Source organism: Microtus oregoni, unplaced genomic scaffold (assembly GCF_018167655.1).
Source record: "Microtus oregoni isolate MIOR12 unplaced genomic scaffold, Mior012 000055F_ref0000237, whole genome shotgun sequence".
NCBI lineage: Eukaryota > Metazoa > Chordata > Mammalia > Rodentia > Cricetidae > Microtus > Microtus oregoni.
The window spans coordinates 13,865,533-13,893,247 of NW_024543831.1; the positions used below are offsets into that span (position 1 = coordinate 13,865,533).

General features: G+C 40.9%; 1 protein-coding gene and 1 pseudogene across 3 annotated transcripts in view; one reads left to right on the forward strand and one right to left on the reverse strand.

The window, feature by feature from the left end:
• The window catches only part of Ptpn9 (protein tyrosine phosphatase non-receptor type 9), a 79,047-nt gene that overhangs the window by 39,942 nt on the left and 11,390 nt on the right, over positions 1–27,715 (forward strand). Inside the window, exons 4-10 of one of the 3 annotated variants that reach the window (XM_041638520.1) lie at positions 332–456; positions 4,353–4,458; positions 11,035–11,145; positions 14,336–14,402; positions 14,517–14,664; positions 18,275–18,368; positions 22,320–22,386. In XM_041638520.1, coding sequence (XP_041494454.1) covers positions 332–456; positions 4,353–4,458; positions 11,035–11,145; positions 14,336–14,402; positions 14,517–14,664; positions 18,275–18,368; positions 22,320–22,386 — 718 coding nt within the window. Of the gene's footprint in view, positions 1–331; positions 457–4,352; positions 4,459–11,034; positions 11,146–14,335; positions 14,665–18,274; positions 18,369–22,319; positions 22,387–27,715 lie in introns of all 3 variants that reach the window. The other 2 variants (XM_041638518.1, XM_041638519.1) reach the window with 2 other exon arrangements.
• Positions 8,843–10,594, reverse strand: LOC121438277 (annotated as a pseudogene).

The following is a 27,715-nucleotide window of genomic DNA, read 5'->3' on the forward strand; positions in this document are numbered from 1 at the left end:
TTATCTTGATCTGTTTTTCTCCATCCTGCCTGGGAAATTAGTTACAAATCCAGTGCAGAATTATCCTTGGATTGCTCTGCAATTGAAGAAAATGTGATTTTTTTTTTCAGAGCTACGAGAATATGGTTCTAGGAAATGCTGATAGGATCAGACATGGGTGATGATAACATTTTTCCCTTTGCGGAAGAACAGACACAAATCAAGGAGTTATGTTAGTAGCTGTTCTCATCATATGTCAACTCTTTATCCAGGATAATAAGTCTAAAAGATTGCTGTGATTTTTTAAAAATTATTATTTGATTTCTAAATATTTCTTGTTTATTGGCTTTAGAATGTTCGAGATCCAACTGGAGCCTCCATTGCCCTTTTCACTGCCAGGCTACATCATCCTCACAAGTCCGTCCAACACGTGGTACTTCAGGCCTTGTTTTACTTGCTGGACAGAGCTGTGGACAGGTGAGCACTATCTACCTCATTAGGAAAGTGACAGTTTTAAATTGATGAAATTCAGAAGTGCTCCTACCATGTCCCTAGGATACAGCCTAGACAGCCTCTGAGTAGAAAATACCTCATGTTGTTATGAGTGTTTATTCTTAGCACCATCCTGATGCTGGATACTCTTTGTTTTCATCCCCTTGCCTATATTAGGATTAACAGAAGCTGAGAAAGACAATTCCTAACAGTTGTTAATACATTGAGGATAGAGGAAAGAGACTCTGATTCCGTGTGTGTGTGTGTGTGTGTGTGTGTGTGTGTGTGTGTATTAATATAAGGCATCCATATGCTATCATTAGGCTATATCCTAATTTGTCTTTTTTTTTTAATTTTTATTTATTTATTTATTAAAGATTTTTGCCTCCTCCCCGCCACCGCCTCCCATTTCTCTCCCCCTCCCCTGATCAAGTCCCCCTCCCTCATCAGCTCGAAAATATTATTAACCTTTTACTTTGAGATATAGTCTGACTTAGTTGCCCAGGCTAGGCTTGAAATCATTCTTTAGCTTAGTCCAGATATGAATTTGCTGTCCTTCTGCTTCAGATTCTCAAATAACAGAGATTATAGACCTGTATCACCAGACCTAGGTCATCTGTTTGTTGGTTTTTGTTCATATTAAAACCCTCTGGGTGCTAGAGATATGGCTTAGAAATTAAGAACACTGGATGCTCTTCTAGAGGACCCAGGTTCAATTCCCAGCACCCATGTGGTGGCTAATAACAATCTACAACTCCAGTCCTAGTACATTCCATGTACATATAGGCAAAACACACACATGAAATAATAATAATTATTATAATAATAATAATACCACCACCACCACCACCAACCCTCTGGGACAACCTGGGGATGTACAGGGGTAGCTACTTCTCTAGCATGTGGAAGACCCTAAGTTCTTTCTCTAGTATGGAAAAACAAAGATAAAACAAGCTGGGCCCAGGCAGATCTCTGGTTTTGAGGCCAGCCTGCTTTACAGAGCTTGTTCAAGAACAGCAAAGCTAGCTGGGCGGTGGTGGCGCATGCCTTTAATCCCAGCACTCAGGAGGCAGAGGCAGGAAGATCTTTGTGAGTTCGAGGCCAGACTGGTCTACAAGAGCTAGTTCCAGGACAGGCTCCAAAGCTACAGAGAAAGCCTGTCTCGAAAAACCAAAAAAAAAGTTTATAAACAAGAACAGCAAGGCTACACAGAGAAACCCTGTCTTGAAAACAAAAAAAACCCACCAACCAACCAACCAACCAAACAAACAAACAAACAAACAAAAACCAAGCCAGGCCTAGTGGTATCCACAATCTTAGCATTCAAGAATCAGAGGCAGGAGGATCACCACAAATTTGAGGTTTGCAAGGTCTATATAGTAAGTTCCAGGCTAGCTAAGGCTACATAGAGAAAAATCTGTCTTGATAAAAACTAAACCAAAACAACAAGCTAATCTGGAAGCTGGGGTTATGTGGCTTGCTGGTGGAGTGCTTGCCTAGCTTGCCTATTGCCCTGTGTTCCCAGTACTACAAAAATAATTAGCCAGCTGGGTTGGTGCATGCCTTTAATCCCAGCATTCTGGAAGCAGAGACTGGTGGGTCTTTGTGAGTTTAAGGTTAGCTTGATCTACATAGTGAGTTCCAGGCTATCCAGAGCTATAAAGTGATTTCCTACCTCACAAAAAGAATGTGTTGGGGGTTGGGGTGCCGGGAGATGACTTAGCAGTTTTGAGTACTGGCTAATCATTCAGAGGACTGGATCTCTATTCCCAACAACCATTGATAGCTCCCAATTCCAAGGGCATCTGACACCATCTTTGATTTCTGTGGTTACTAGTCATGTGGTGCACATACATGTATAGAGGCAAAATGCTCATACATATGAAGGAAATTAAAAATAACCATTGGAGGGGCTGGAGAGATGGCTTAGAGGTTAAGAGCACTGACTGTTCTTCCAGAGGTTCTTAGTTCAATTCCCAGCAACCACATGGTGGCTCACACCCATCTGTAATGAGATCTGGTGCCCTCTTCTGGCCTGCAGGGATATGTGCAGAAAGAACCCTATATACATAATTAATAAAGAAGTTTTTTTAAAAAAAAGATAAATTCGAGACCAGCCTGGTCTACAAGAGCTAGTGCCAGGACAGACTCCAAAGCCACAGAGAAACCCTGTCTTGAAAAACCAAAAAATAAATAAATAAACAAACAAACAAACAAACAAACAAATAAATAAAATAAAAATAAAAAAAAGATAAAAAAATAACCATTGGTTTGTTGACCTATTATACCTTTAATGTCAGCGCTTAAGTGAGGGAAGATGCTATAATTTTGAGGCCAGCTTAGGTTGTGAGAAGAGACTGTCTCCAAAAGGGAGCAAAAAACAAAACAAGGGGGCTGGAGAGATGGCTCAGAGCTTGGGAGCATTGCCTACTCTTCCAAGGGTCCTGAATTCAATTCCCAGCAACCACATGGTGGCTCACAACCATCTATAATGGGGTCTGGTGCCCTCTGCTGGCCTGCAGGCATACACACAGACAGAATATTGTATACATAATAAATAAATAAATAAATATTTAAAAAAAAACAAAACAAAAACTCTGACCTATGGGGGTCAGACACAGTATTACCTTAAAGCCTGATGTGGTAGGAGTGTGAGTTTGAGGCTAGCTTGAGTTTTATAGAGATATCTCCTGTTGCATGTAGCTCGAGTCAAACTTCCTAGGGAAGCAGTTGGCTATCATTGTGACACTGCATAGTACGCACAAGAAAGCACTTTATGTTCTGTAGCATTCCCTGTTTTCAGAGGATGAGAAATTCCATATAGACTGTAGAACCTGGATCATTATGCCCTGTAGTTCCTTCTTAATTCATTTCTTTCCCATCACTGACTTGTTTTAGGCCCCTATCTTGAGAAGAAAGTTTGTAATTTTTTTAAATGTCCCTAGTTGAGCTTGTGGAGAAATGGAAACTCTCTAGACCTAGATAATCTACTTGGTAATTATGCCTCAATTGACAGCATCTGTGATCTTCCTGAATGATAGTTTCTGTGTGGTTATGAAAAAGGAATCAAGATTAATATTAATACATTAGGGGCTAGTAGAAATAAATTCTGCCAGAAAAACTTCTGTGCATTTTAGAAAGAAATGTTTTTTTTTTTCTTTTTAGAAAGTTAATTCACTGATCCTGAGATATATTAGATATACAACAAATTTTAAATTTACATACATGAACTGAATTTTGAAGTATTTCCTTTTTTTTTTTTCTCTCGAGACAGGGTTTCTCTGTAGCTTTGGAGCCTATCCTGGAACTAGTGAATTTTGAAGTATTTTCATACACACATAATCGGCAGGTTACTTCTGAGTTGGTACTTCCCTCTTCAATGTTGTAGAAGTATGATGGTATGGAGGCTATAGGAGGGAGGCAAAGATGAGGATGCAAAATAATAACCTTGGGATGCCTCATACCTGTAATCCTAGCACTAAGGAGAGTGAATCAGGGGGATTGCTTTGAGTTTGAGGCAAGACTGATTTATAGTAAAGCTAGCCTGGACTACATGAAACCCTCTTTGGAAAAAACTAAAACAATAGTGTAAAACTTGTTATCTAGAAATAGTATGATTAAATGATTTATTTCTAGATTGGCAAGATTGCTTAGTATCTCAAAGCACTTTTCATATAAGCTTGGGGACCTGGAAGGAAAGGAGGGAGCTGACTTTTAGGAGTTGTGTTCTGATCCCACACTTCCTGGCACATGCCTCTCCTCCCTACCCATGATGATGATAATTCTAATAACCTTCTGAGTCATAAGAGCATCTAAGGATCTCACTTAACTTTGAATGAAATATTTGTATTGAATTAAATGTTTGTTTAATTGGTTTACAGCTTTGAAACTCAAAGGAATGGATTGGTGTTTATCTATGACATGTGTGGTTCCAATTATGCCAACTTCGAGCTAGATCTTGGCAAGAAAGTCCTAAACCTGCTGAAGGTAAGGTTGTAAAGGGGAAATCCTTTTAAGTCTCGCTCTTGCTCTCAAACCAAAATAATAACAACATAAAATGAATAAAAAACTGAAAAGGAAATAATGAAAATGAACAATATCAGGGAAATTCTTAGTTATAAAAGTGTCTTTTTCCAGAGTTTTGTGGAACAGTAACTCATAAAGGCCTACCCATGGGAACTGTGAGAAATGCCAGCTAGCAGGAACTTTCTAGACATGTGCTGGTTGACTCAGGGTTTTGCACTGCACTTCAGTGTGTTCACTTCAGTGCATGTGAGTTCATTTGGTCTACTCATGTTCATGTAGATTTACGCACATATACAGATGTGTATAAGTCCTATACACGTAGCTTCATAGTTCCTTATCCCTAAGTCCTAGGCCTAGTGACTTGTTTTGTAAATGTATGTATACATGTATGTGTGTGTGTACAGGTGCACTTGTGTGCTTGTTTATGTGGAGGAGAGCAGACAACCTTAGGTGTCATCCTCAGGCATGTCATCCACTTTTTTGAGACATAGTCTGTCATTGACCTACAGTTCACACCAATCAGGCTAGACTGGCTGGCTAACACGCCCCAGGGATCCTCCTGTTTCTGCTTCACCCCCTTGGGTTACAAATGTATGACACTACATTTAGCAATTTTGCCTTAGTTCTAGAAAACGAATTCAAATCCTTGTGCTTATGGGGTAAACATACTACCCACTTAGTTAACTTCCCCAGCCATAAAGGTATTTTTGCTTTTTTATTTTAAAAGGTGATGTGGCAGGGCTGAAGATACAGTTAAACATTCAGAGGCCTTGCATTTGATTCCAAGTACCTAGAGCAGGGGGATGAGGAGCTCATGGTCATCCTTGGCTACGTAGCAAGTTCTCTGCCAGCATAGCTTGTTTTTCTGTTGCTGTGACAAAAATACCGCGACTAAAGCATGTATAAAAGACAGCGTTTAATTGGTCTTATGGTTTCAGGGGGTTAGACCCCATTATGCTGGAACAAAAATCTGGTCATAGTAACGGTTAAGGACTCACATCTTGATCTATAGCTGGAGGGAGAACACACTGGGATTTGTACTAGTCTTTTGAAACGTCAAAGCTTGCCCTCAGTAATACACCTTCTCTAACAAGGCCACACTTCCTAATTCTTCCCAAACACTTCCACCAACATGGAAACAATTACTCAAATATGGGCCTATGGGAGCCATTCTCATTCATTCTACTAGAATGGGCTGCATGGGACCATGTCTCAAATAACAGCACCTCCACATACACAAACTTCATTATAATGTATAACTATTTAATATGATTAGGGAAGGTTGAATGACATAAAATAAATTGTGCAAGCCAGCTCTGGTGATACATGCCTATAATCTCAGCACTCATGGTAGGAGTTCAAGATCACCCTGGACTACATAACCAGATCCTTTGTCTCAGAAAACAAAAATAAAAATATGCAAGTGAAATAACTTAACTGTTCAGGAGTTGGGAGTGTAGCTCAGTTGGAGAGTATGCACTTGACATTTGTGATGTGTATTGTCATGGGCTTATAATACTAGCACTTGGGAAGCTTAGACAGAAAGTTTGTGGAAGATTTAGGGCCAGAATGGGCTACATATGAGTGCCAGCTCAACCCAGGCTGACTGTAGGCAATACCCTGTCTTCAACTAAGGTAAAAGAACAAAATAAAAGAAAAATATTTGGGCCAGGTTGTCCTAGCACAGGAGAAAAGCAGAAGCAGATGGATCTCTGTGAGTTCAAGGCCAGCCTAGACTCCTTAGCAAGTTCCAAACCAGTCAGAACTATATATTGAGGCCCTTTCTTGGTGGGGTGTGGGGGTGGAGGAGCATTTGTATTTCTAGAATAACATTTCAGAAATTGAATTGACTAAAGGGTATATGTACATTTTAAAGAATATATAATGGGCCGGGTGGTGGTGGCGCATGCCTTTAGTTCCAGTACTTGGGAGGCAGAGGCAGGAGGATCTCTGTGAGTTCGAGGCCGGCCTTGTCTACAAGAGCTAGTTCCAGGGCAGGTTCCAAAGCTACAGAGAAACCTTTCTCAAAAAAGAAAAAAAGAGGAAGAGATGGCTCAATGGTTAAGAGGCTCCCAGAGAACCAGGTTCATATCCCATCAAACCATGGCAGCTCACAACTGTCTGTGGTTTTAGCTCTCCAGGTATCCAGCATCCTCACAGCAATGCACATAACATAAAAAAATTTTAATTAAAATAAAAGGATATATAATGGAAATTGCCTCCTAAAGACACCATCAATGAGCAGGTCTACCAAGTCTGAATGAAAAAGCCTTTGAAGGGGCTGGAGAGATGGCTCAGAGGTTAAGAGAACTGACTGCTGTTCCGGAGGTCCTGATTTCAATTCCCAGCAACCACATGATGGCTCACAACCATCTGTAATGAGATCTGGTGCCCAGAACACTATACACATAATAAATAAATTAAAAAAGAAAATGAAAAAGCCTTTGACGAATTTTGTTGTATAGTCTGTGTAGGGAGTGATTGTAAATTTCTCAAATTTAGTAGAACCCAAACTAACTGGAGCCCAGTGGTGGTGTCACATGCCCAGGACAGCTGGGGCTACACTGAGACAAAGAAGCAAGCAAAGACTTAACTAAAAAGACAGAGAGTAACAAATGATATTGAGAGTGGTTTATTCAAAATGGGAGAAAAATTAGGGTAGGAGTGAGTGCTGGAATTAAAGATATGTGCCAACACCCAACCTTTTTTTTTGAGACCAGGCTGGCCTTGAACTCACAGAGATTCTCCTGCCCTTGGCTCCTGAGTGCTAGGATTAAAGGCATGTGCCACCACTGCCAAGCCATAATTTTTGTTTTTTGAGATTGGGTCTTTCCCAGGGACTTGGGGCTCATTGATTATTAGGCTAGGCTGTTGGCTAGTGGACCTCGGGGATCCATCTCTTTGTCTCACTTGTGCTGGTATTACATGCCTGGGTTTTTATGTTGGCACTGGAGGTTGAATTCAGGTCCTCTATACTTAGATGGTATGCACTTTACAGATTGAGCCATCCCTCCAGCCCCCTGATTTCTTATTACATGGGAACCCTGCCCCCAAGAAAGGCTGGAATGTTAAATATTGGAATGAAGCCAAGCACTTGTGGCTTAGCAATGATCTTTATGTTTTGTAGACACAAGATTATCTCTTTTTTCCCTCTAAGAGTAGTTTAGACTATTTCCTTTTCTGAGACCTAATTTGTACTTGTACACACTAGATCATATTTATTTTTTTATCTATTTATTTTGTGGTGTTAGGTATCAAACCTAGGTCATGTACATGCTAAACACACACTATCATTGAGTTATACCTCCAACCTAGGTTGTGTATCTTGGTTTAATAAATAAACAAGTGGAGAAAAGACTAATAATAGAAATATTATAGATGGGCGGTAGTGGCACACGCCTTTAATCCCAGCACTTGGGAGGCAGAGGCAGGCAGATCTCTGTGAGTTTGAGACCAGCCTGGTATATAGAGGATGTTCCAGGACAGGCTCCAAAGCTATGCTGAGAAGTCCTGTTTTTAAAAACAAAACAAAACAAATAAAATAAATATTATACACATACACACACATACATGCATACACACATATCAAACTAAAACATATAAGTAAATTGTGTATCTTCAGTTTATTAAAAACCTTAAGTTTTAATAAGCTGAACTTTTCTAGGAGGCATATGTATGTGCTGGTGTGTGATATGTGAGGTATAAACAGGAACGTCAGGCCTGCGTTCAATACCTAGAATCCATATGGACACTGTGGAACTTATACTCACCAATAATAAAAAAATAAAAGAATAGGGGGCTGGAGAAATGGCTCAGTGGTTAAGAACACCACCTGCTCTTCCAGAGGTCCTGAGTTCAATTCCCAACAACCATATGGTGGCTCACAACCATCTGTAATGAGATCTGGTGCCCTCTTCTGGCGTGTGGGCATACATGGAGGCAGAATGTTGTATACATAATAAACAAATCTTTGAAAAAAAATAAAAGAATAATTTGTGATCTCTAAAGTGTATGGTTGACATGAGTGTAACACGCATTTAGAGTAGATCAGCTTTTAGTTTCTTTCTTTCTTTTACAAGACAGGGAAAATAAAATTTTATTTACCCATGAAACTGTACATAGGAAAACATAATAACTTCAATGCTGTACTGTCCAATTTTCAATTTTTAAGGAACATTATTTATCACATAACTTTCAAAATCTGGTCCAGCGCAGCAAACAGGTTTCAATAGAAGCATTTCCTCTGGTAATGGCTTGTTCACTGTGACGCACAGGTCTGTGAAGGACCATTACTTACGGAAGCTTTGGGTTAGAATCACAGGATAGCTGAATTTTTGGTCACAGAGGTCTTAGCACTGGTGTATGCAAATGTTCCACAAGGGTATCCTGCACACAGGCACAATCTTCTGCAAGCCTCGCAGAGCAACACCCTCCTCCTGCTGTGGGCACTGCATCTCCTGGGTTGACTTAGAGGACGCATACATGATGGTGTGTGATTTCTTACAAACTCTTTTTTCTGGTTTGCTTGTAGTTTCTTTCCTTTCTTTCTCTTCTGTTGAAAGCTTTGATTCCGCAGATAACCCGGGAGAGCTGGGGTTGTTCCCACTTTGTTCACGTACGGCCTCAGCACTGCCTGGATTGTCCATGAGCTTTACACATTTCTCCTCCGTTTGCTGCTGCATCTCCAGAGGCGGACTCCTGTGAGGAGAGAGGCTAGCTGACTGAGTGGCCCAAGAGGCCGGAGGTCCCCTCTGCACAGTGCTATCATTGAAGCTATTAAGGCAGGACTCTCTCTCTCTGAAGTGGCAGCTAGAAACTTCCCCATGACACTGGCAGCAGGTGTTTCTTCTGGGGCGGTTACATCCAATGGCAGCACCTCACACCTCTTTTTGAGCACAGGTACTTCAATTTTCTCGTCAGGTTTGTACTTCAGCTTTAATTCATCTGACTTAGCTCTCAGTTTTATGTTCTCACTTTCTGAAAGCTGCAGGCGTCTTTCATTCACAGTTTCCACTCAATATCCAGGGCCGCCCCTCTCAGACAACACCTTCATTCTCTGTGTGGATAGCTCCCCTTTTGTGCTTTCGCTTTCTTTGTTTAACTTCTCAAGCTTTAGTTGAAGTAAATCTGCATAATAGGTGCTGTCTTCTAGAGAACAAGGGCTGGCTGATGTGGACGGCTTAGATTCCATACTTTCATATAAGGTCTTAAATTTCTCCAGATTTTTTATTTCACCTAAAAGGAGTTTTATTTCACCATTCTTTTGTTCTAACATGGCAACCAACCTTTCCTGCTGTTCCAACTCAGTTTGAGATCCCGCATCCTCAGCAGTGTGGAGATTTGTAACTTCATTCTGCTCTCTGGTGAATGCATTGTGCTTCTTCAGTGACTGATATTTGACTTTCATCGAGTTGAGCTGGCGTTCCATAGCCACCCTTCGATCATCCACCTCTGCCAACAGGGAGTTGCCTTTACTATTGGGATCCAAGACTTGCTGAAGCATGTGACCCCACTGCACTTGGAGATCTTGATTTTCTATGTGAGCTTTCTCTAAGGTGTTATAATACGACACCACTTCCTTCTCTCGCTCTTCTTTTTCTTTTTGAAGCCGGTCTATCCGGTGCATTAAGGAAGCATTAAAACATTCTAGTTGTTCTTGTTTGTACTGCAGCTCGTTTACCTCTTCTTGAAGAGCAGTCTTCACACCATCCATTTTATTTAGCTCAATCTGAAGAGCCAGCACCTCCGAAGACATGCTATTGAACATGCGCTGCTCAGTCATTAGCCGGAGCTCTTCTGATTTGTGGACGAGAACTTCCTCCTGGTGGTCCAGCTTCTGCTTCAGCTGCTTCTCACTTAACCTCGCTTCATCTAATTCCACTTTCGGTTTCTGTAACTTATTTTTCAGGTCATTCACTTCCTGCCTGTGGCTTCTGTGTGGCTGCATTTCTAGCTGCTCCAGCTGCGCTTTCTGTTGTTTCACAGCTTCACACTCACAGCTCAAACTTCCTGACATCCAATCCTTGAGCTCAGCTTCTCTTTGAAGGGCATACTTCTGGTTATAACTCTGAGTAACAGTCATCATTTCTTCATGATATTTATCCAATCGATTCTGCAGTTCAGTTTGCCCCTCAAAGAGCTGTAAGCCGTACTCTGCAGCTTTCAATCACTCCTTTTCACTCTTTGAGTTTGCTTGGAAGATCTGTTCTCTCTCTCTCTCTCTCTCTCTCTCTCTCTCTCTCTCTCTCCTTTCTGTTTTCAGCCTACTCCCTGCTCACGCTTCCCAGTGCCTCAACCAGAGACTTGTCCAGAAAGCACCAGGCGCCAGGATTCGTGTTGGTACATCCACCGCAGCACAAAAAAAAAAAACCCAACCCGTCCTTCTACTTTTTTTCTTTTAATCACTGCCTGCTTACCAATTTGTCTGAATTGCGCTGTCAAGTTTCTGTGTTGACTGTGAATGAAAAAGAGTGAAAAGAAGCCATGCTTTAGGCCATACAAGTATCATTGGTTTTAACTCATCCATTTTCTCTGCAGGGAGCATTTCCGGCTCGTTTAAAGAAGGTGCTGATTGTAGGAGCACCCATATGGTTCCGAGTGCCGTATTCTATCATCAGCCTGCTCCTGAAGGACAAAGTCCGGGAGAGGGTAAGGCAAGCCAGCCTTTTCTTATTGGAGGTAGATAAGTAGATTCTAGTTTCTGCAGGTGAACTCTTGCCAGTTACTCTTCTGCCTTCAAAGAATCCTCCTGTTTATTCCCCCAGAATGTTTTCTGCTCCTGTATTCGTTCACACACTCCATGTAGTCCTTTGCTTGGGACAGAATACCCCTTCACTGTCCACACATTTGTTGTGGTTATGGTTTATCCAACTCTTTCTTCACAACACCTTGAGTAAACAGTATTGAACCAGCGTGTCCCAGAAGTATTTTATTTTTATTTATTAATTTTAACAATTTATTTAACGTTATTTTATGTGCATTAGTGTGAAGGTATCAGATCTCCTCGAACTGGAGCTACAGACAGTTGTAAGCTGCCTTGTGGGTGCTGGGAATTGAACCTCTGGAAGAACAGCCAGTGCTTCCAGCCACTGAGGTCATTTCTCTATCTCCCGCAGAAGTATATTAAGGATTATTTAATTTCTAAAGTTGATTCAGTACTGCATAAGGCACTATTAATATTTAGCAGTATTTAAAGGTTGGGGGTGTAACTGAATGTCAGCATTGCTCAAGGGTCTGGGTATAGTCCCTAATACCCCAAACCAAAACCAAGACCAAAAATTGACATTTAATATAATTATGTTACTGAACTGGTATTAGAATTTATTTGGGGCTGAGCATGTAGCTTAGTGAAAGAGTACTTAGCTAGCTTATAAAAGTTCCTAGAGTCTGTCTCTACTTTACAGAGAGAGACAGACAGAGAGACAGAGAGGTTTATTTACTGGAAAGTACTATTAAGTCCCTGTGACCTTCAGAGTGGTGGGGAGGTCTCTCCTGAGTTTAGTTGTTCCTTTTTTTTTTTTTTTTTTTGTCTTTTGGTTTATTATTTGAGATAGGGTTTCATTCTATAGTTGAGGCCAGCTAATGGCTACTCACTGTGTTCTAGCAGACTTTCATGGCAGTCTTCCTGTCTCAGCCTATCAAGTACTGGGATAGGAGGAGTGTACCACCTACTGTGAGCATCTCTGGGTATTGCTTTTTATTTTTCTTTTTAAAATTATTTATTATGTATAATGTTCTGCCTGCATGTATCCTTGCAGGCCAGAAGAGGGCACCAGCTCTCATTACAGATGGTTGTGAGCCACCATGTGGTTACTGGGAATTGAATTCGGGATCTCTTGAAGAACAGCCAGTGCTCTTAATTGCTAAGCCATCTCTCCAGCCTGTATTGGTTTTTCTTAAGGCACTTTCTTATTGTTTTCATTTTTAAGATGTTTATATTACTACTACTACTAATTTTTAATTTTCCCCGAGACAGGTTTCTCTGTGTATGCCTGGCTGTCCTGGAACTTACTCTGTAGACCAGGCTGGCCTCCAACTCACAGAGATACGCCTGCCTCTGCCTCAGAAGAGGGCGTTGGATCCCGTGGTTCTGGAGTTAAGCCATGTGGATGCTGGGAATTGAACTGACTCTTAACTACTTAACGTCTCTCTAACTCATATGAGCTGGTTCTTTAAGAGGTAGAAGAGGAAAGGGGACAGTTTTTTAAGAAGAGGCTGCGGTGGGGTGCTGGAGTAGTGCCTCAGTGGTTAGAGCGTGTACCCGAGTTAGGTTTCCATCACCCAAGTTGATTGACTCCTCACTATAACTGCAATTCCAGGGATCCAGTGCCCTCCTCTAGCCTCTCCTCATCTGTACGTGGTGTACACACACACACACACAATTTAAAAAAAATAATCCAGAAGAGACAGTGGGAAGTTGGAGAGATGGCTGAGAGGTTAAGAGTGCTGGCTGCTCTTCCAGAGGACCTGAGCTCAATTCCCAGCAAGTACATGGTGCCTCACAACCATCTATAATGACATCTGGCTCCCTCTTCTGGCACGTAGTATACAGGTATACATGTAGTATACATGTAGTCATACAGGTAGGACACTATATATGATAAAGAAACAATTTTTTTTTTAAAAGAAGAGGCAGGGTCTGGAGTGATGACTCAGTGGTTAAGAGCACTGACTGCTCTTCAAGAGGGCCCAGGTTCAGTTCTCAGTGCCCACATGGCAGCTCACAACTGTATGTCACAACTCCTGTTTCAGGGTATCCAATGCCTTCATACAGACATGCACGTAGGCAAAACAACAATATACATAAAAGGTATAGTTAATTTAAAAAATGAAAAAAAATAAAGATGCCTATGCTTTAAAAATAAAAAAAGGGAAGAGGCACTGGCAAGGGACAATCTTTTAAGAATAGCATTTCTCGGGGGCTGGAGAGATGGCTTGGAGGTTAAGAGTACTGGCTGCCCTTCCAGAGGACCTGAGTTCAATTCCCAGCTTCCACATGGTGGGCTCACAACTATCTGTAATGAGATGCATGCAGGCACACATGCAGGCAGAATACTGTATACCTAATAAATAAATAAATCTTAAAAAAAAAAGAATAGCATTTCTGTGCTACAAAGATCTTGGCTTATCATGGCTATATTTTATTTATTTATTTATTTATTTTTTTGGTTTTTCGAGACAGGGTTTCTCTGTGGCTTTGGAGCCTGTCCTGGAACTAGCTCTGTAGACCAGGCTGGTCTCGTCATGGCTATATTTTAGTGTGTAGCAGAATGAAATATGACTATTTAGGCTTTTTCCTGGATTACCATTTCTAGGTGGCTTTGTCTTTCATAGAAATCTTTCTTTGAGGACATCCATACCAAGCAGTCAGTAAAATATAAGCTAAGAGACTTAGAATAGGTTGAGTTAGTATGTGGTTGACAAAAGTAATCATTAACTATAGTCTTAGCTTCTGAAAAAAAAAAAAGGACCAGTAAGAAATGGTGCTGAAAAGCCTTGTGTAAAGTGTGAAGCCTTTATTCACCATCCCTTCATTCCAGAAGAAAAATAGCTTGACTTTAATTCCAGGAGTGAATTTGAAGGACATTCTGGGGACTTAGCTCTCTGAAAAATTTATGGGATTTTAATCCAAAGCAGATAAAATTCACTCTGCTTCTTTTCAAATACACAGTGTTTCAAGCAAATCCCATCTGATTTTCAAACCCAGCATCGACACACTTGTTTGTTTCTGTCTATATGCTTGCTGACCTACAGCCCAGGACTCAGTGCAGTTTGTTTCTGTCCATATGCTTGCTGACCTACAGCCCAGGACTCAGTGCAGTTCTTTGTGTCCCTACAGATCCAGATACTAAAGACGTCTGAAGTTACCCAGCATCTGCCCAGGGAGTGCCTTCCAGAAAATCTGGGTGGGTTCGTCAAAATTGACCTTGCCACTTGGAATTTCCAGTTCCTGCCCCAAGTGAATGGCCACCCAGATCCCTTCGATGAGATCATTCTGTTTTCCCTACCTCCTGCCTTAGACTGGGACTCAGTACATGTTCCAGGTCCCCATGCCATGACCATCCAAGAGTTGGTAGACTATGTTAATACCAGGCAAAAGCGGGGCATATACGAGGAATACGAAGACATCCGTCGTGAGAACCCTGTTGGCACTTTTCACTGTTCCATGTAAGTAGGAGAGGTTTGGGTCAACAATTAGTTATCAAGGAGCTTCTGGCTACTTCAGTGCCTCAGTTCCTTTATAGAGGGTTTTCCTGGTGTTAAAATGCTTCATGGGAAGACCAAACGTGGTAGTTCGTGCCTTTAATCCCAGTATTTGGAAGACAGATAAAAGTAAATCTCAGTTGGAACCCAATCTGGTCTACATAGTGAACTCCAGGCCAGCCAGGGCAACGTTTAAAATAAATAAATAAGTAAATTAATTATTTAAAAAAAGCTTCTTGGGGATATGGATACATGAGTAAGAGCACTTGCTCTGCAACATGAGGATCTTAGTTTGAATCTCCAGCACTCATATACAAAGCAAGGCGTGGCTGCGCTTGTATATACCATTGTTGGGACAGTCACAGGCAGGTCCTGAGCATTCACAGGTGAAGAACAGCAGATGAAGATGAAGACACCTGATGTCCTGCTTTGCCTTCTGCATGCGTATACATAGGCATGTGCACTTCTACGCTCAGGTTCACACAATGCATATGTACTAACGCAAAAAGCTTCTCAGTCACTTTATAGTTTTGTCTAGAGTTGTTATCTCCTGCTTTGGCCTTGTTGTTGATGTCTTCTGTTTCAAAACTTCTGGTGGTCTTTGTTACCAATGGAGAAATCTTGTAATGATGGATATATCTTTATGTGTGTGTGTGTATAAATATATATTGGCCAGGAACTAGCTCTTGTAGACCAGGCTGGCCTTGAACTCTCAGAGATCCGCCTGCTTCTGCCTCCTGAGTGTTGGGATTAAAGGCATGTGCCACCAGTGCCTGGCAATATATATTTCTTACTTTTTCTTTTATCCTTCCTATCTATCTATCTATCTATCTATCCATCCATCCTTCCACCCACCCACCCACCCACCCACCCACCCATCAATCATTTGAAACAGTGTAGCTCTGACTGGCCTGAAACTTACGTTGTAGACTGGACTGGTCTTGAACTCACAGAGGTAGGTCCTCATGTCTCTGCCTCCAGAGTGCTGGTCTTATGGGCGTGTACCACTATGGCAAGCTTGAATGTTTTTTTGAAATGAAAATGCTGTTTAAGAAAGGCTCCTGACTTTCTGTTCTTCAACCAGTTTCTATTAAAACTATCTACTACCTACAGATAGCAAACTATATCTTTATTGGAATTCTGGATTGTAAAGTAATATCAGAGTATTCACAATTGCTCAAATTTTCCAGAGAATTTTTAAATTAAAAACACTTAATTTTTAAAAATTTTACTTAAAATTTAATTCCCCCAAATTTTAATTAATTAACTGACTAATTAATAAATATTTGGTTTTGCGAGGCAGGGTTTCTCTGTGTAACATTTCTGACTGTCCTGGGACTCTCTTTGTAGACCAGGCTGGCCTCAAACTCACTGATATCTCCCTGTCTCTGCCTCCTGAGTGCTAGGATTAAAAGAGTGTGCCACCATTGCCCAGCTTATTTTATTTTTTTTAAAGACTGTGTGATTGTCTTACTGAGAATATTCTTTATAAGGCTTGTATTTGAAGACTTAGTGTGCAGTTTGTGAAACTGTTTGGGAAGGATTAGGAGGTGTGGCCTTGCTTGAGGATATGTGATAATGCCCATATACACTGTAAAGATTTGTCACTTGTATTAGTTCAATAAAACACTGATTCACCAGTAGCCAGGCAGGAAGTATAGGTGGGGCAGCTAGACTAGGAGAATTCTGGGAAGAGGAAAGGCAGAGATGCAGTCTTCAACCAGACTCAGAGGAAGCAAGATGAGAATGCTGCACTGAAAAAAGGTACCAAGTCACATGGCTAAACATAGACAAGAATTATGGGTTAATTTAAGTTGTAAGAAGTAGTTAATAATAAACCTGAGGTAATAGGCCAAACAGTTTATAATTAATATAAGCCTCTGTGTGTTTCTTTGGGACTGAACGGCTGTGGAACCAGGCAGGACAGAAACTTCTGTCTACATTCATAGGCTTGTGTTTGAAGATATAGTGAGCAGTTTGTAGATAGTAGAGTTGGAATCACAGGTGGTTCTAAGTGTTCTTAACTGCCAAACTGTCTTTCTAGCCTCAAAGGGGAGTTTTTAAGATGTAGAAAAGAGCCAGGCAGTGGTGATGCATAGCTTTAATCCCAGCACTTGTGAGGCAGAGGCAGGCGGATCTCTGAGTTCGAGGCCAGCCTGGTCTACAAGAGCTAATTCCAGGACAGTCTCTAAAGCTACAGAGAAACTTTGTCTTGAAAAACAAACAACAACAACAACAAAAAAGATGTAGTCTCCAAAGCCACAGAGAAACCCTGTCTCGAAAAAGCAAAAAAAAAAAAAAAAAAAAAGATGTAGTAAAGAGCCAGGTATAGTGATTTGAAATGTAATCCCGTTACTTGGGAGTCTACAGGAGAGTTGAGGCCAGCCTGGCTATAGTGTGAGAACCTATCTCAAAACAAAACAAAACAAAAAAACAATAAGGAGGGGGCTGGAGAGATGGCTCAGAGGTTAAGAGCATTGCCTGCTCTTCCAAAGGTTCTGAGTTCAATTCCCAGCAACCACATGGTGGCTCACAACCATCTGTAATGAGGTCTGGTGCCCTCTTCTGGCCTGCAGATATACACACAGACAGAATATTGTATACATAATAAATAAATATTTAAAAAAACAAAAAAAAAACCAATAAGGAGATGGTTCTTTGGATAAATCCTCTTGCTTCTAAGCCTAAGGACCTGAATTTGATCCTTGGAACTCATTTTGTGGAAGGAGAGAACTAACTTCTGCAATTCCTGTCTCTTTGACTTCTACGTGCACCCCAACACACCAAGTAAATACAAATTTAAATTAAAACGGTGAAGGAAAAATATATGTAAAAAAGTACAAAGTATAAATCCCCAGTTCCTATGACTAGAGACGATACTTGTTACTGTTCAGTCATATCTGTCTTTTAATTTATTTTTACATGAATGAATTCATTATGAAGCTGAATCACTCCCAGTCCTTACCCTTAGTTCCTTCTTTTTACATGCAGTTACACCTTGTATAAATATGGTGTCTTTCTAGCCATTTTGATTATACTATTATGTATTCATATGTGCCCAACAGTATAGAATACTTTATTCTTTTGATTCAGGGTATTGTGTAATCCTGGCTGATCTTGTACTCTGTATGACCTAAGTTTGACATTGAACTTCCGATGCTCCTCACTCTCCCACATGAGTGTTGGCCTTACAGGCATGTCCTTCCACACCCAGCTCAGGCAGTGACTGAAGATCAAGCCAGTGTTTTGTGCATGGGAAGCAAGCGCTATTCCAGAGCAACATCCCCAGTGCTCCAACAGTATAGGATATTATTATTCATTATATGTGGGAGGTCTTGGTAAGTTTTTAATCAGTAATATGTCTAAATCATTTTTTTTCAGAGCCAAATAGTACAAAGTAAAAAGCAGTGAGGGTTGAGGATATGCAAGCACCCTTTTACTGAGCTACAGTTTATTTTTAGTGGAGTCTTGTGTAGTTCTGACTGTCTTGAAGTTCTCTTTGTAGCTAAGAATGACCTTGAACACCTGATCCTCACATGTCTCCTTATTTTAACTTGTCTCTTATTTTCTTCAGGTCTCCCGGAAACCTAGAGAAAAACCGATATGGAGATGTACCCTGCCTGGACCAAACAAGAGTGAAGCTGACAAAACGAAGTGGCCACACTCAGGTAGATAGATTGATGCCATTTTTCTCTCGGCATCCTAGGATATTAAAACTCTTCCAAGGTGAAACTTGTACTGTGCTCCAGATGGTTGAAATGGACTCCAAAGCCAGAGAGATGAGTTTTGGTTCTGGTTTTGCTATGTAGTAGTGTGTGACTAAAGACGTTCTGTAAATGCTCATCTCACCATCCTGAAGAGCAACCACATGGTGGCTCACAACCATCTGTAATGAGATCTGGTGCCCTCTTCTGACGTGCAGGCGTACATGGAGGCAGATTGTTGTATACGTAATAAATAAATATTTAAAAAAAGAGACTTTAAGATTCCAATGAAGCCATAAAATTAAAAAAAAAAAAAGTTTGTAGCCAACTTAGGCTACATAGCAAGACCCTCTAAAGTAAAATAAAGTATAGAGTAAAGTCAGCCAGAGCCTGGGCTGGTTAGATGGCTCAGCAGGGCAAAGCGTTTGTTGCTAAGCCTGGCAACCTCACTTCGATGCCCAGAACCACATGGTAGAAAGAGAAAAATGACTGCTTTTGAGTTGTCATTTAACCTTCATATATGTGCTGTGGCCCACAAGTTCGTGCATGTATCTGCACACACACACACAATAAATGTAGGGGAAAAACATAAGCCAACAACTCCTGATTATAGTTTTCCTTTCAAAGTAAAGGAAATTCAGAGCATCTATGTAACATGACTTACTTTTGGGGGAGGGGGCCTTTTCGAGACAGGGTTTCTCTGTGTAACAGCCCTGACTGTCATGGAACTCATTGTGTAGTCCTAGCTGGTCTCCATCTCACAGAGATCCACCTGCCTCTGTCCTCCTGAGTGCTGGGATTAAAGGCATGTACCACCACCTTCTGGGTTAACATCATTTACCATATAAAGGCTTGGTGTTTTAGCCCTTATTTTGCTTGTGGATAATTTTGAGAAAAACCATGGTCATGGTTTCAGACCTTTTTGACCGCTCTCATTTAGGCACTTATAGTCCTGCTTATGATTCTTGCATATTTTTTTTTATCCTTCTTCACTGAGAGTTAGTAAAGCTGCTTGCTCATAGTACTTTCGAAATTGTCCTAGTACATTCTCTTCAGAAGTGAAGTACACTGATCGAGTTGGGTCTCTTGAGTCCAAAATACTTTTTTTTTTTCCTCAAGGCAAGGTTTCTCTGTAGCTTTGTTGCCTGTCTTGGAACTCACTCTGTAGATCAGGCTGGCCTCGAACTCACAGAGGTCTGCCTGCCTCTGCCTCCTGAGTGCTGGAATTAAAGGCGTGTGCCACCGCTTTTCATCTGTTTTGTATACACTGCTCTGTCACACGTGTATAGAATAGTGCTTGGCAGGTTTTAAGAAATATTTGTGAGTAAATCCCAGTGTTACAGGAGATTAGTCTAGCTATCTTATAATAAATCTGAGGATTAGTGCCTGGTATACATGTGCAGGTATTGGGAATATATTGAATATATTTATGAGTGGGTATATTTACAGAGGAGTAAATCCCAGTGTAACAGGTGATTCTAATCATCCTGGAGTTAAGCTGAAGATCATCATCTGACTTGTAATTCCATTGTTACAAACAATACCAGCAGCCAGGCGGTGGTGGTGCATGCCTTTAATCCCAGCACTCGGGAGGCAGAGGCAGGTGGATCTCTGGGAGTTCGAGGCCAGCCTGGTCTACAAGAGCTAGTGCCAGGACAGGAACCAAAGCTACAGAGAAACCCTGTCTCGAAAAACCAAAAAAAAGGGGGCTGGAGAGATGGCTCAGAGGTTAAGAACACTGGCTGTTCTTCCAGAGGTCCTGAGTTCAATTCCCAGCAACCACATAATGGCTCATAGCTATCTGTAATGAGGTCTGGTGCCCTCTTCTGGCATAGAGATATATTGTATATGTAATAAATAAATATGTATATTTATATGTATTTATTTATTTATTTATTTATTTTAGTTTTTCGAGACAGGTTTTCTCTGTCCTGGCACTAGCTCTTGTAGACCGGGCTGGCCTCGAACTCCCAGAGATCCGCCTGCCTCTGCCTCCCGAGTGCTGGGATTAAAGGCGTGCGCCAAATATATACATACTTAAAAAAAAAAGAAAAACCAAAAAAAAAAAAAACAATGCCAGCAGCTGTTCTCACAGTAAATGGGAATTTATATCCAGCCCTTGAGTTTTGTGTTTTCATTTTGTTTTTTATTTGTTTGTTTTTGAAATAGGATGTTGTTATATAGCCAGGCTGGCCTCCTGTCTTAGTCTCTAGAATTTTGGTTCAGAGGCATTTATCACAATACCAGATTTGATTATTGACTTACTTGTTTATTGACAATGCTCCTGTATGCCAGACTGTCCTCAAATTTACCATGTAACACAGGATGACTTTAACTCTGATTCTCTGCCTCTCACTTCCAAGGGCTAGGATTACCTGTATACACCGGAATAGGCAGGTTTTTTTTTTTTTTGTTTGTCTTATTGTTGAAATAACACCTGGCCTAATAGTTCATTTAAACAAAACCTTAAATGGTGATAAAACTTAAATAGTCCCAGAGAATTAACAGCTAAAGCAAAAAAACAAAAAACAAAAAAAACAAAAACAAAAACAAAAAAAAACCCAATTGTTAAAAAAAATTACAGGAAGCACATGTGAATAGGGTAAATCCAAATCTTAATTATATTCTAGTCATATTGCCTTCCAGAATTTCTCCTACAGAATTTCTAATTCAGAGAGATGCCATATAGCCCTGTCGGAGACAGACACCAAAACTTTAGCCAGTGAGCCACGACTACGTGGCAATATACAGATTAATAAAAATGAGTCAAATTCATCTATACGCATTAGCCAATAAAAAGCTATAGCTAATGGGCCAAGCAGTGATTTAATTAATACAGTTTCTATGTAATTATTTTTGGGCTAACCAGATAAAAACCAACAAGCGGCCCTTCTCCAACAGATTGGTGCCCAATGTGGGACCCGAACCCAGGACCCTGAGTTTAAGAGTCTCATGCTCTACCGACTGAGCTAGCCAGCCCTTCTCCAACATTTTCTGATGCTGAGGACTGAATCCAGGGCTTCATGCCTGCTAGGAAGCTCTCTAACCCTGAGTTAGAGCAGCTAGACTTATATTTTCAAAAATTGTCCCTTCACCTTTTTTTTTTTTTTGAATTTTAGGCATATATTATTAATTTGTTCTTCTGTTGCTGTGATAAACACTACCTTAAAAGAACTTGAAGAGGAAAGAATTTATTTGACTTATAATCCATCATCAGGGGAAGCCAAGGCAGGAACCTGGGTGCAGGAACTGAAGCAGAGACCATGGGGGTGCTCCGTATTAGTTTGTTCTCTATGGCTTGTTCAGCTTGATTTTTTTCTGAGAGCTTAATCATTATAGCATATTTCTTTGGGTCTTTATTCTGTTTTGAGGTATTTTGTTTTTGTCTATAAGTTCATTTTTAAAGAGAGGATCTCACTATGTAGCTCTGTTGGCTTAGAACTTAATTCTAGACAAGAGTGGCCTTTGAATTTAAAGTCATCCTCCAGCCTCTGCCTCTAGAGTGCTGGAATTATAGGCATGACATTATGTAGGACTTCACTTTTGTGTATAATTTGATGTAAGGAACGCTATAATATCTATCTGTCTGTCTGCCTGCCTGCCTGCCTGCCTGCCTGCCTGCCTGCCTGTCTGTCTGTCTGTCTATAGATATTTGCTGGAGTGGAACCAATAGCCCACAGAAGAACTGTTCCACTCACCTCTACCCCTGCCTCTTCTTTTCTTCCTTTCCTTACCAATAAAGGTAAAACTCACATTTTTTCCCCCAGTACTAAAATGGCCCTCTTGTTTTTCATTTTCTGCTTGACAGGAAGAGACTAGCCACACCTTGAACTGAACTTGCCCAACACATACATTATTTTGTGAACCAAGTGGTGTTTTCATGCACTTGCAATAATGTCTCCCTTTTATTATTAGACAGATTACATCAATGCCAGTTTCATGGATGGCTACAAGCAGAAGAATGCTTATATTGGTACACAAGGTAAGCTATTTTAGCCTTACATGTTTCTTTCGTATCATTTACACATGGTTTTTCAATTCAGGTGATTTTTTATTTTAATTAATTGTCCATGTGTGTTTGGTATGCATGTCAGTCTGTGTATACCCGGTGTATACAGAGATCAGAAGAGGGTGTCAGATCTCCTGGACCTGGATCTGGAGTTATGGATGATTGTATGCTGCACAGTATGGGTGCAGGATTCAAACCTGGGGAAGGCAGCAAGTGTTCTTCACCAATGAGCTCTCTTTCTAGCCCCTGTGTCCAGCTTTTATGTAGGTGCAAAGTTCCAAAGTCAGGATTGAGCAGCAATCATTCTTATCTATTGAGCCCTCTTTCTAGCCTCCAGATTTTTTTCTTTTCTTTTTTTTTTCTTTCTTTCTTTCTTTCTTTCTTTTTTTTTTTTTGGTTTTTCGAGACAGGGTTTCTTTGTGGTTTTGGAGCCTGTCCTGGAACTAGCTCTTGTAGACCAGGCTGGTCTCGAACTCACAGAGATCCTCCTGCCTCTGCCTCCCAAGTGCTGGGATTAAAGGCGTGCGCCACCACCGCCCGGCTTTTTTCTTTTTCTTTTCTTTTTGGTGTTTCACTGTACAGTCCTAGTTGTCTTGGAATTTCTTGAATTTGCTCTGTAGATGAGACTGGCTTTGAACTCAGAGATCTACCTGCCTCTGTCTGCCTTGCCAGTACTGGGATTAAAGGTGTGTACCACCACACCCAATTCAGATGGCATAATTTTTAAAGGAAGTGTATTGTGACCACTAAAATCCTGGTCTTTCATTAAGTTTAGTAGTGAAGAGAACAAATAAGTTTGTAGTTTCCGTTCCAGACATGCATGGAAACTTATGACAAAGAGAAAATCTAGAGATTTAAATCTATAGTGTTCTTGCTTGCCAGCCCGTTTTTGGGACTGTGTTTTAGTATAGTGTAGGGCATCAAAGCTTTGAGTAGTGGCCCATAGCCGTCATGCACACACACAATAAAGATCTGATTCAGGCCGGCAATGTAATTTAGTGATATAGCACATGTCTAGGTTTGAATGTGATCTCTACCATCTCAAGAAAGTAGTAATAATAATCAAAAGAAATCTGAATCTAGTTTTAAGTAACAAATCAGTCATTCAGATTGTTTAGCATAGTACAAGAAAACATGCTGAGTCTAGGTCGGCATGTTGGTATGTACTTGCTTATAATCCCACTACTCAGGGGATTCTAAGTTCAAAGCCTGTCTGTTTTACATAGTTAATTGTAGTCAAGCCTCTGTTACACAGCAAGACTATGTTGAAAAAAAAAGTAAGTGGTAGCCGGGTGATGGTGGCCCACGCCTTTAATCCCAGCACTCGGGAGGCAGAGGCAGACGGATCTCTGTGAGTTCGAGAGCAGCCTGGTCTATAGAGCTAGTTCCAGTACAGGCTCCAAAGCCACAGAAAAACCCTGTCTTGAAAAACCAATAAATAAATAAATAAATAAATAAGTGGATCCAATTCTTTAAAGTTAATGTCATGAAAAACAAGAACAGGAAGAGAACTGTTGTAGATTACTAAGGAAAGAACTAAAGGTAATGTGGGGCTTATAATGTGTCCTCTATAGGGAGAAAGTGGCATTAAGGACAAATTACTGGGACAAGTGTAGACTCGCTATCAGTTAAGGTTATATCTGTATTCCATTGGGTGGTACTATAATGCTGTATAATGATATATAAAGGGAATGAACAAATGCATATATATGCACAATAATCGCACACACACACGCACACACGCTAGTTGGACAAGGTCTCATCTACCTTAGGCTCTTTTCATACTTGCTGTGTAGTTAATGATTACTTTGAATTCCTGATCCTTCTGCCTCTTCCTTTTAATTTCTGGGATTACATGCATGAACTCTAGTGGAATGGTTCTTATATACCCATATATGCATACTAGTAATATTTCTAATAAGTCATCTGTTAAGAATATGTATTATATTTCAGGTGCATAATCTCTGATTATTAAAGTAAGTCTGTGAAGGTTTTTCTTTTTAATTTTAGTGTGTATGTGTGTTTATTTAAGCAAACTGAGGCCCAGTTGGTTAGGTGACTTTGAACATAAAGCTAGTTGCAGAACCAGAATTTGAATCTCTGTCCAGGTCAGAAGTTCTTAGAAACCATCTCTATGAATTGGTTCTTCTGTGTTAAAGTAAACCAACTTTATATCTATAGACGTCCCCTTGTATGTGTGTGGTATATGGACACGTGAGTATGCTTATTTATGTGTGGGGACAGATCTAGAGGAGGACGTCAGGTGACCTGTTCTGTCTTCCTTCACCTTGTTCCTTTGAGATGGGTCTCTCACTGAACTTGGAGCTAGGCTAGTGGTCAACAAGCTCTAGAGAGCCTTTCTTTCCTTCCAAGTGCTGGAGTTATAAGCATGTACATCCATGCCTGTCTTTTTTATGTGAGTTCCTGGATTTGATTTGAGGGCTTTATGCTTGTGTGGCAAGAACTTTTACCTGAGCCCATTTCTTTGTCTTTTTCAGAGGGTTTAGCTGCAAAGCCCTTGTTGGTTTGGAGTTTGCTGAGTGTGGTGTCACACCTCTGTGGCTCCAGCAGAACATGGGCTGTAGAGAGCCTGGGTGCTAGGGATCAGCTCAGGTACTCACACAGCAGGCACATTGCCAATTAGGCAGTCCCCAGCTCCTTGGGGCTTTTGTTTTCTTTGTTTGTTTTGAGATAGTGCTCAGGCTGGCCTGTAACTCACCATGATCCTCCTGCCCCATTCTCCCAAGTCCTAATTATAATCTCCTCCTGGAGATTATAGGCATGATAACCAGCTTCACTAACATCTTTTATTTTGATTTTCTGGTTTGAAAAGGGGTCTTATGTAACCTAGGCTTGACTAGAGCTCCCTATATAGTTTAGGATGAATTTGAATTCCTGATGTTGCCTCCTCCTCCTTCTAAGAACTGGGATTATAGGTGTGTTCAGTTTGTACTGACATCTTATGATCTTAGAATTTCTTCTTTGCAGGGCTGAAGAGATGGCTCAGAAGTTAAGAACACTGGTGGCTCTTCCAGAGGTTCTGAGTTCAATTCCCAGTATCCACAGGGTGGTTCACAACCATCTAAAATAGGATCTAATGCCCTCTTCTGGTGTGCATGTGTACATGCAGGCAGAGCCCTCATACATCAAAAATAAATAAATTTTAAAAAACACAAAACAAAAAAACCTAGTATTTAAAAAAAAGAATTTCTAGCCAGGCGGATTAATTACCACCTTTAATCACCAGCACTCAGGAGGCAGAGGCAGGCCAGCATGGTCTACAAGAGCTGGTTCCAGGATAGGCTCCAGAGCTACAGAAAAACCCTGTCTCGAAAAAAAAAAATAAAACAAAGAATTTCTTCTTTGCAAAAGCAAACACTGACAAAAATATTTAAGGTCTTAGAATGATTCTAAATATCTAAGAACAGACTATCCATTAAAGCACAGCATACTAGCCAGGCAGTGGTGGCGCACGCCTTTAATCCCAGCACTCGGGAGGCAGAGGCAGGTGGATCTCTGTGAGTTCGAGGCCAGCCTGGTCTACAAGAGATAGTTCCAGGACAGGCTCCAAAGCTACAGAGAAACCCTGTCTCGAAAAACATAAATAAACAAACAAACAAACAAATAAATAAATGAAAATAAAAAAATAAAGTACAGCATTCTCACAGTCCATACACCCAGCAAATACAATTATAGGAGCTGTATTTTGAAACAATTTTAGGCCAGGCGGCGGTGGCGCACTCCTTAATTCTAACACATAGGAGGCAGAGGCAGGTAGATTTCTTGTGTTCGAGGCCAACCTGGTCTACAAAGTGAGTTCTGGTATAGCCAGAGCTGTTACACAGAGAAACCCTATCTTGGGGGGGGAAATTATTTTAAATTTTATTTTATGTGTATGGTTGTGTGCTTATAGGTATGTCTGTATGACATTTGCATGTCTGGTGCCAGTGGAAGCCAGATGAGCTGTTGGAGCCTTTGAAACTGTAGTTACAGATGGTTGTGAGCCACCATGGTGGTACTGGGAGTCAAACCCAGGTCCTATGGAAGAGCAGCTAGCACTCATAACTATTGAGCTATCTCTCCAGTCTCAACAGGTGTGGTTTTTGTCACATAAAACAAGATTTACTATGCATGGGGGGAGGGTATGTTGTTAACTACTTTATTTGCCTGTATCTTTAAGCCTACATAGAAAAGGTCTTAGAGATGCTGCAAAATGTTAGTGTTCTCACTGGTTCTAGGAGTTAATGAATGATTTTTATCTTCACTTTCTAAATATATCACAACAGATATGCATTACTATAATATGAACATCAAGAAGGCAATAAAACACTTTTCCGCATCTCCCAACCCCAGCCTTTTCTAAATGCTCCTACTTGTGCTTCTCACACATTTGATCTCCTAGCTCTTCCCCACTGCTGGTGGTCAAGCCTAGGGCTTCACATGGACCAGCAGGTGTTCTCCCACTGACCCACATGCACTCTTTGTACACTTGGTTTTCCACATTCAGACCGTGAGCAGTGGCTAAGTAAGGGTGATACCAGCTGGAGACAGGCGTAGGATTCTACGTTCAGGAACAGCCTGTGCTGCACAATGAGACAAAAGACCCTAAAACCAAAACTATTGTTGGAACTGGGACATCTGAGCAGTCAGAATATCTGATAAACCAGATATAAAATCCAAGGTAGGTAGATAGAGGGATTAAACTTTCTTAAAGGCACAAGAAAAAGATTTAGAAGAAAAAGGTAAGTTACCCAAATTAGGATCTCCCACATACTTCGTTTTTCCAGACAGGGTTTCACTGTAGTTTTAGAGCCTGGCCTGGAACTCACTCTGTAGACCAGGCTGGCCTCGAACTCACAGAGATCCGCCTGCCTCTGCCTCCCGAGCGCTGGGATTAAAGGTGTGCGCCACCACCACCCGGCTTCCCTTCATACTTTTGAATCTGGTAATTGAACCCAGAGCTTTGAGCATACTAAGCATAAGCTCTACCACTAAGCTATACTACTGCCTTCTCTCTATCCTGAGATGAGATCATTTGAAATTCCTTTCCTTCTTATTTTTATTGTGTGTGCGTGTGATGTATGTATTTTACCTGCATTTGTGCCTGTGTACTACATATATGCATTGACTACAGAAGTCAGAAGAGGCCATCAGATCCTCTGAAATTGGAGTGGTTGTGAGCCAATGTGGGTGCCAGGAACTGATCCTGGATCCTCTGAAAGAAGAGTTAGTGTTCTTAACCACTGAGCCATCTCTCCAGTGAAATAATAGCATTTTGTCCATTTCCCTCCCTCCCTCCCTC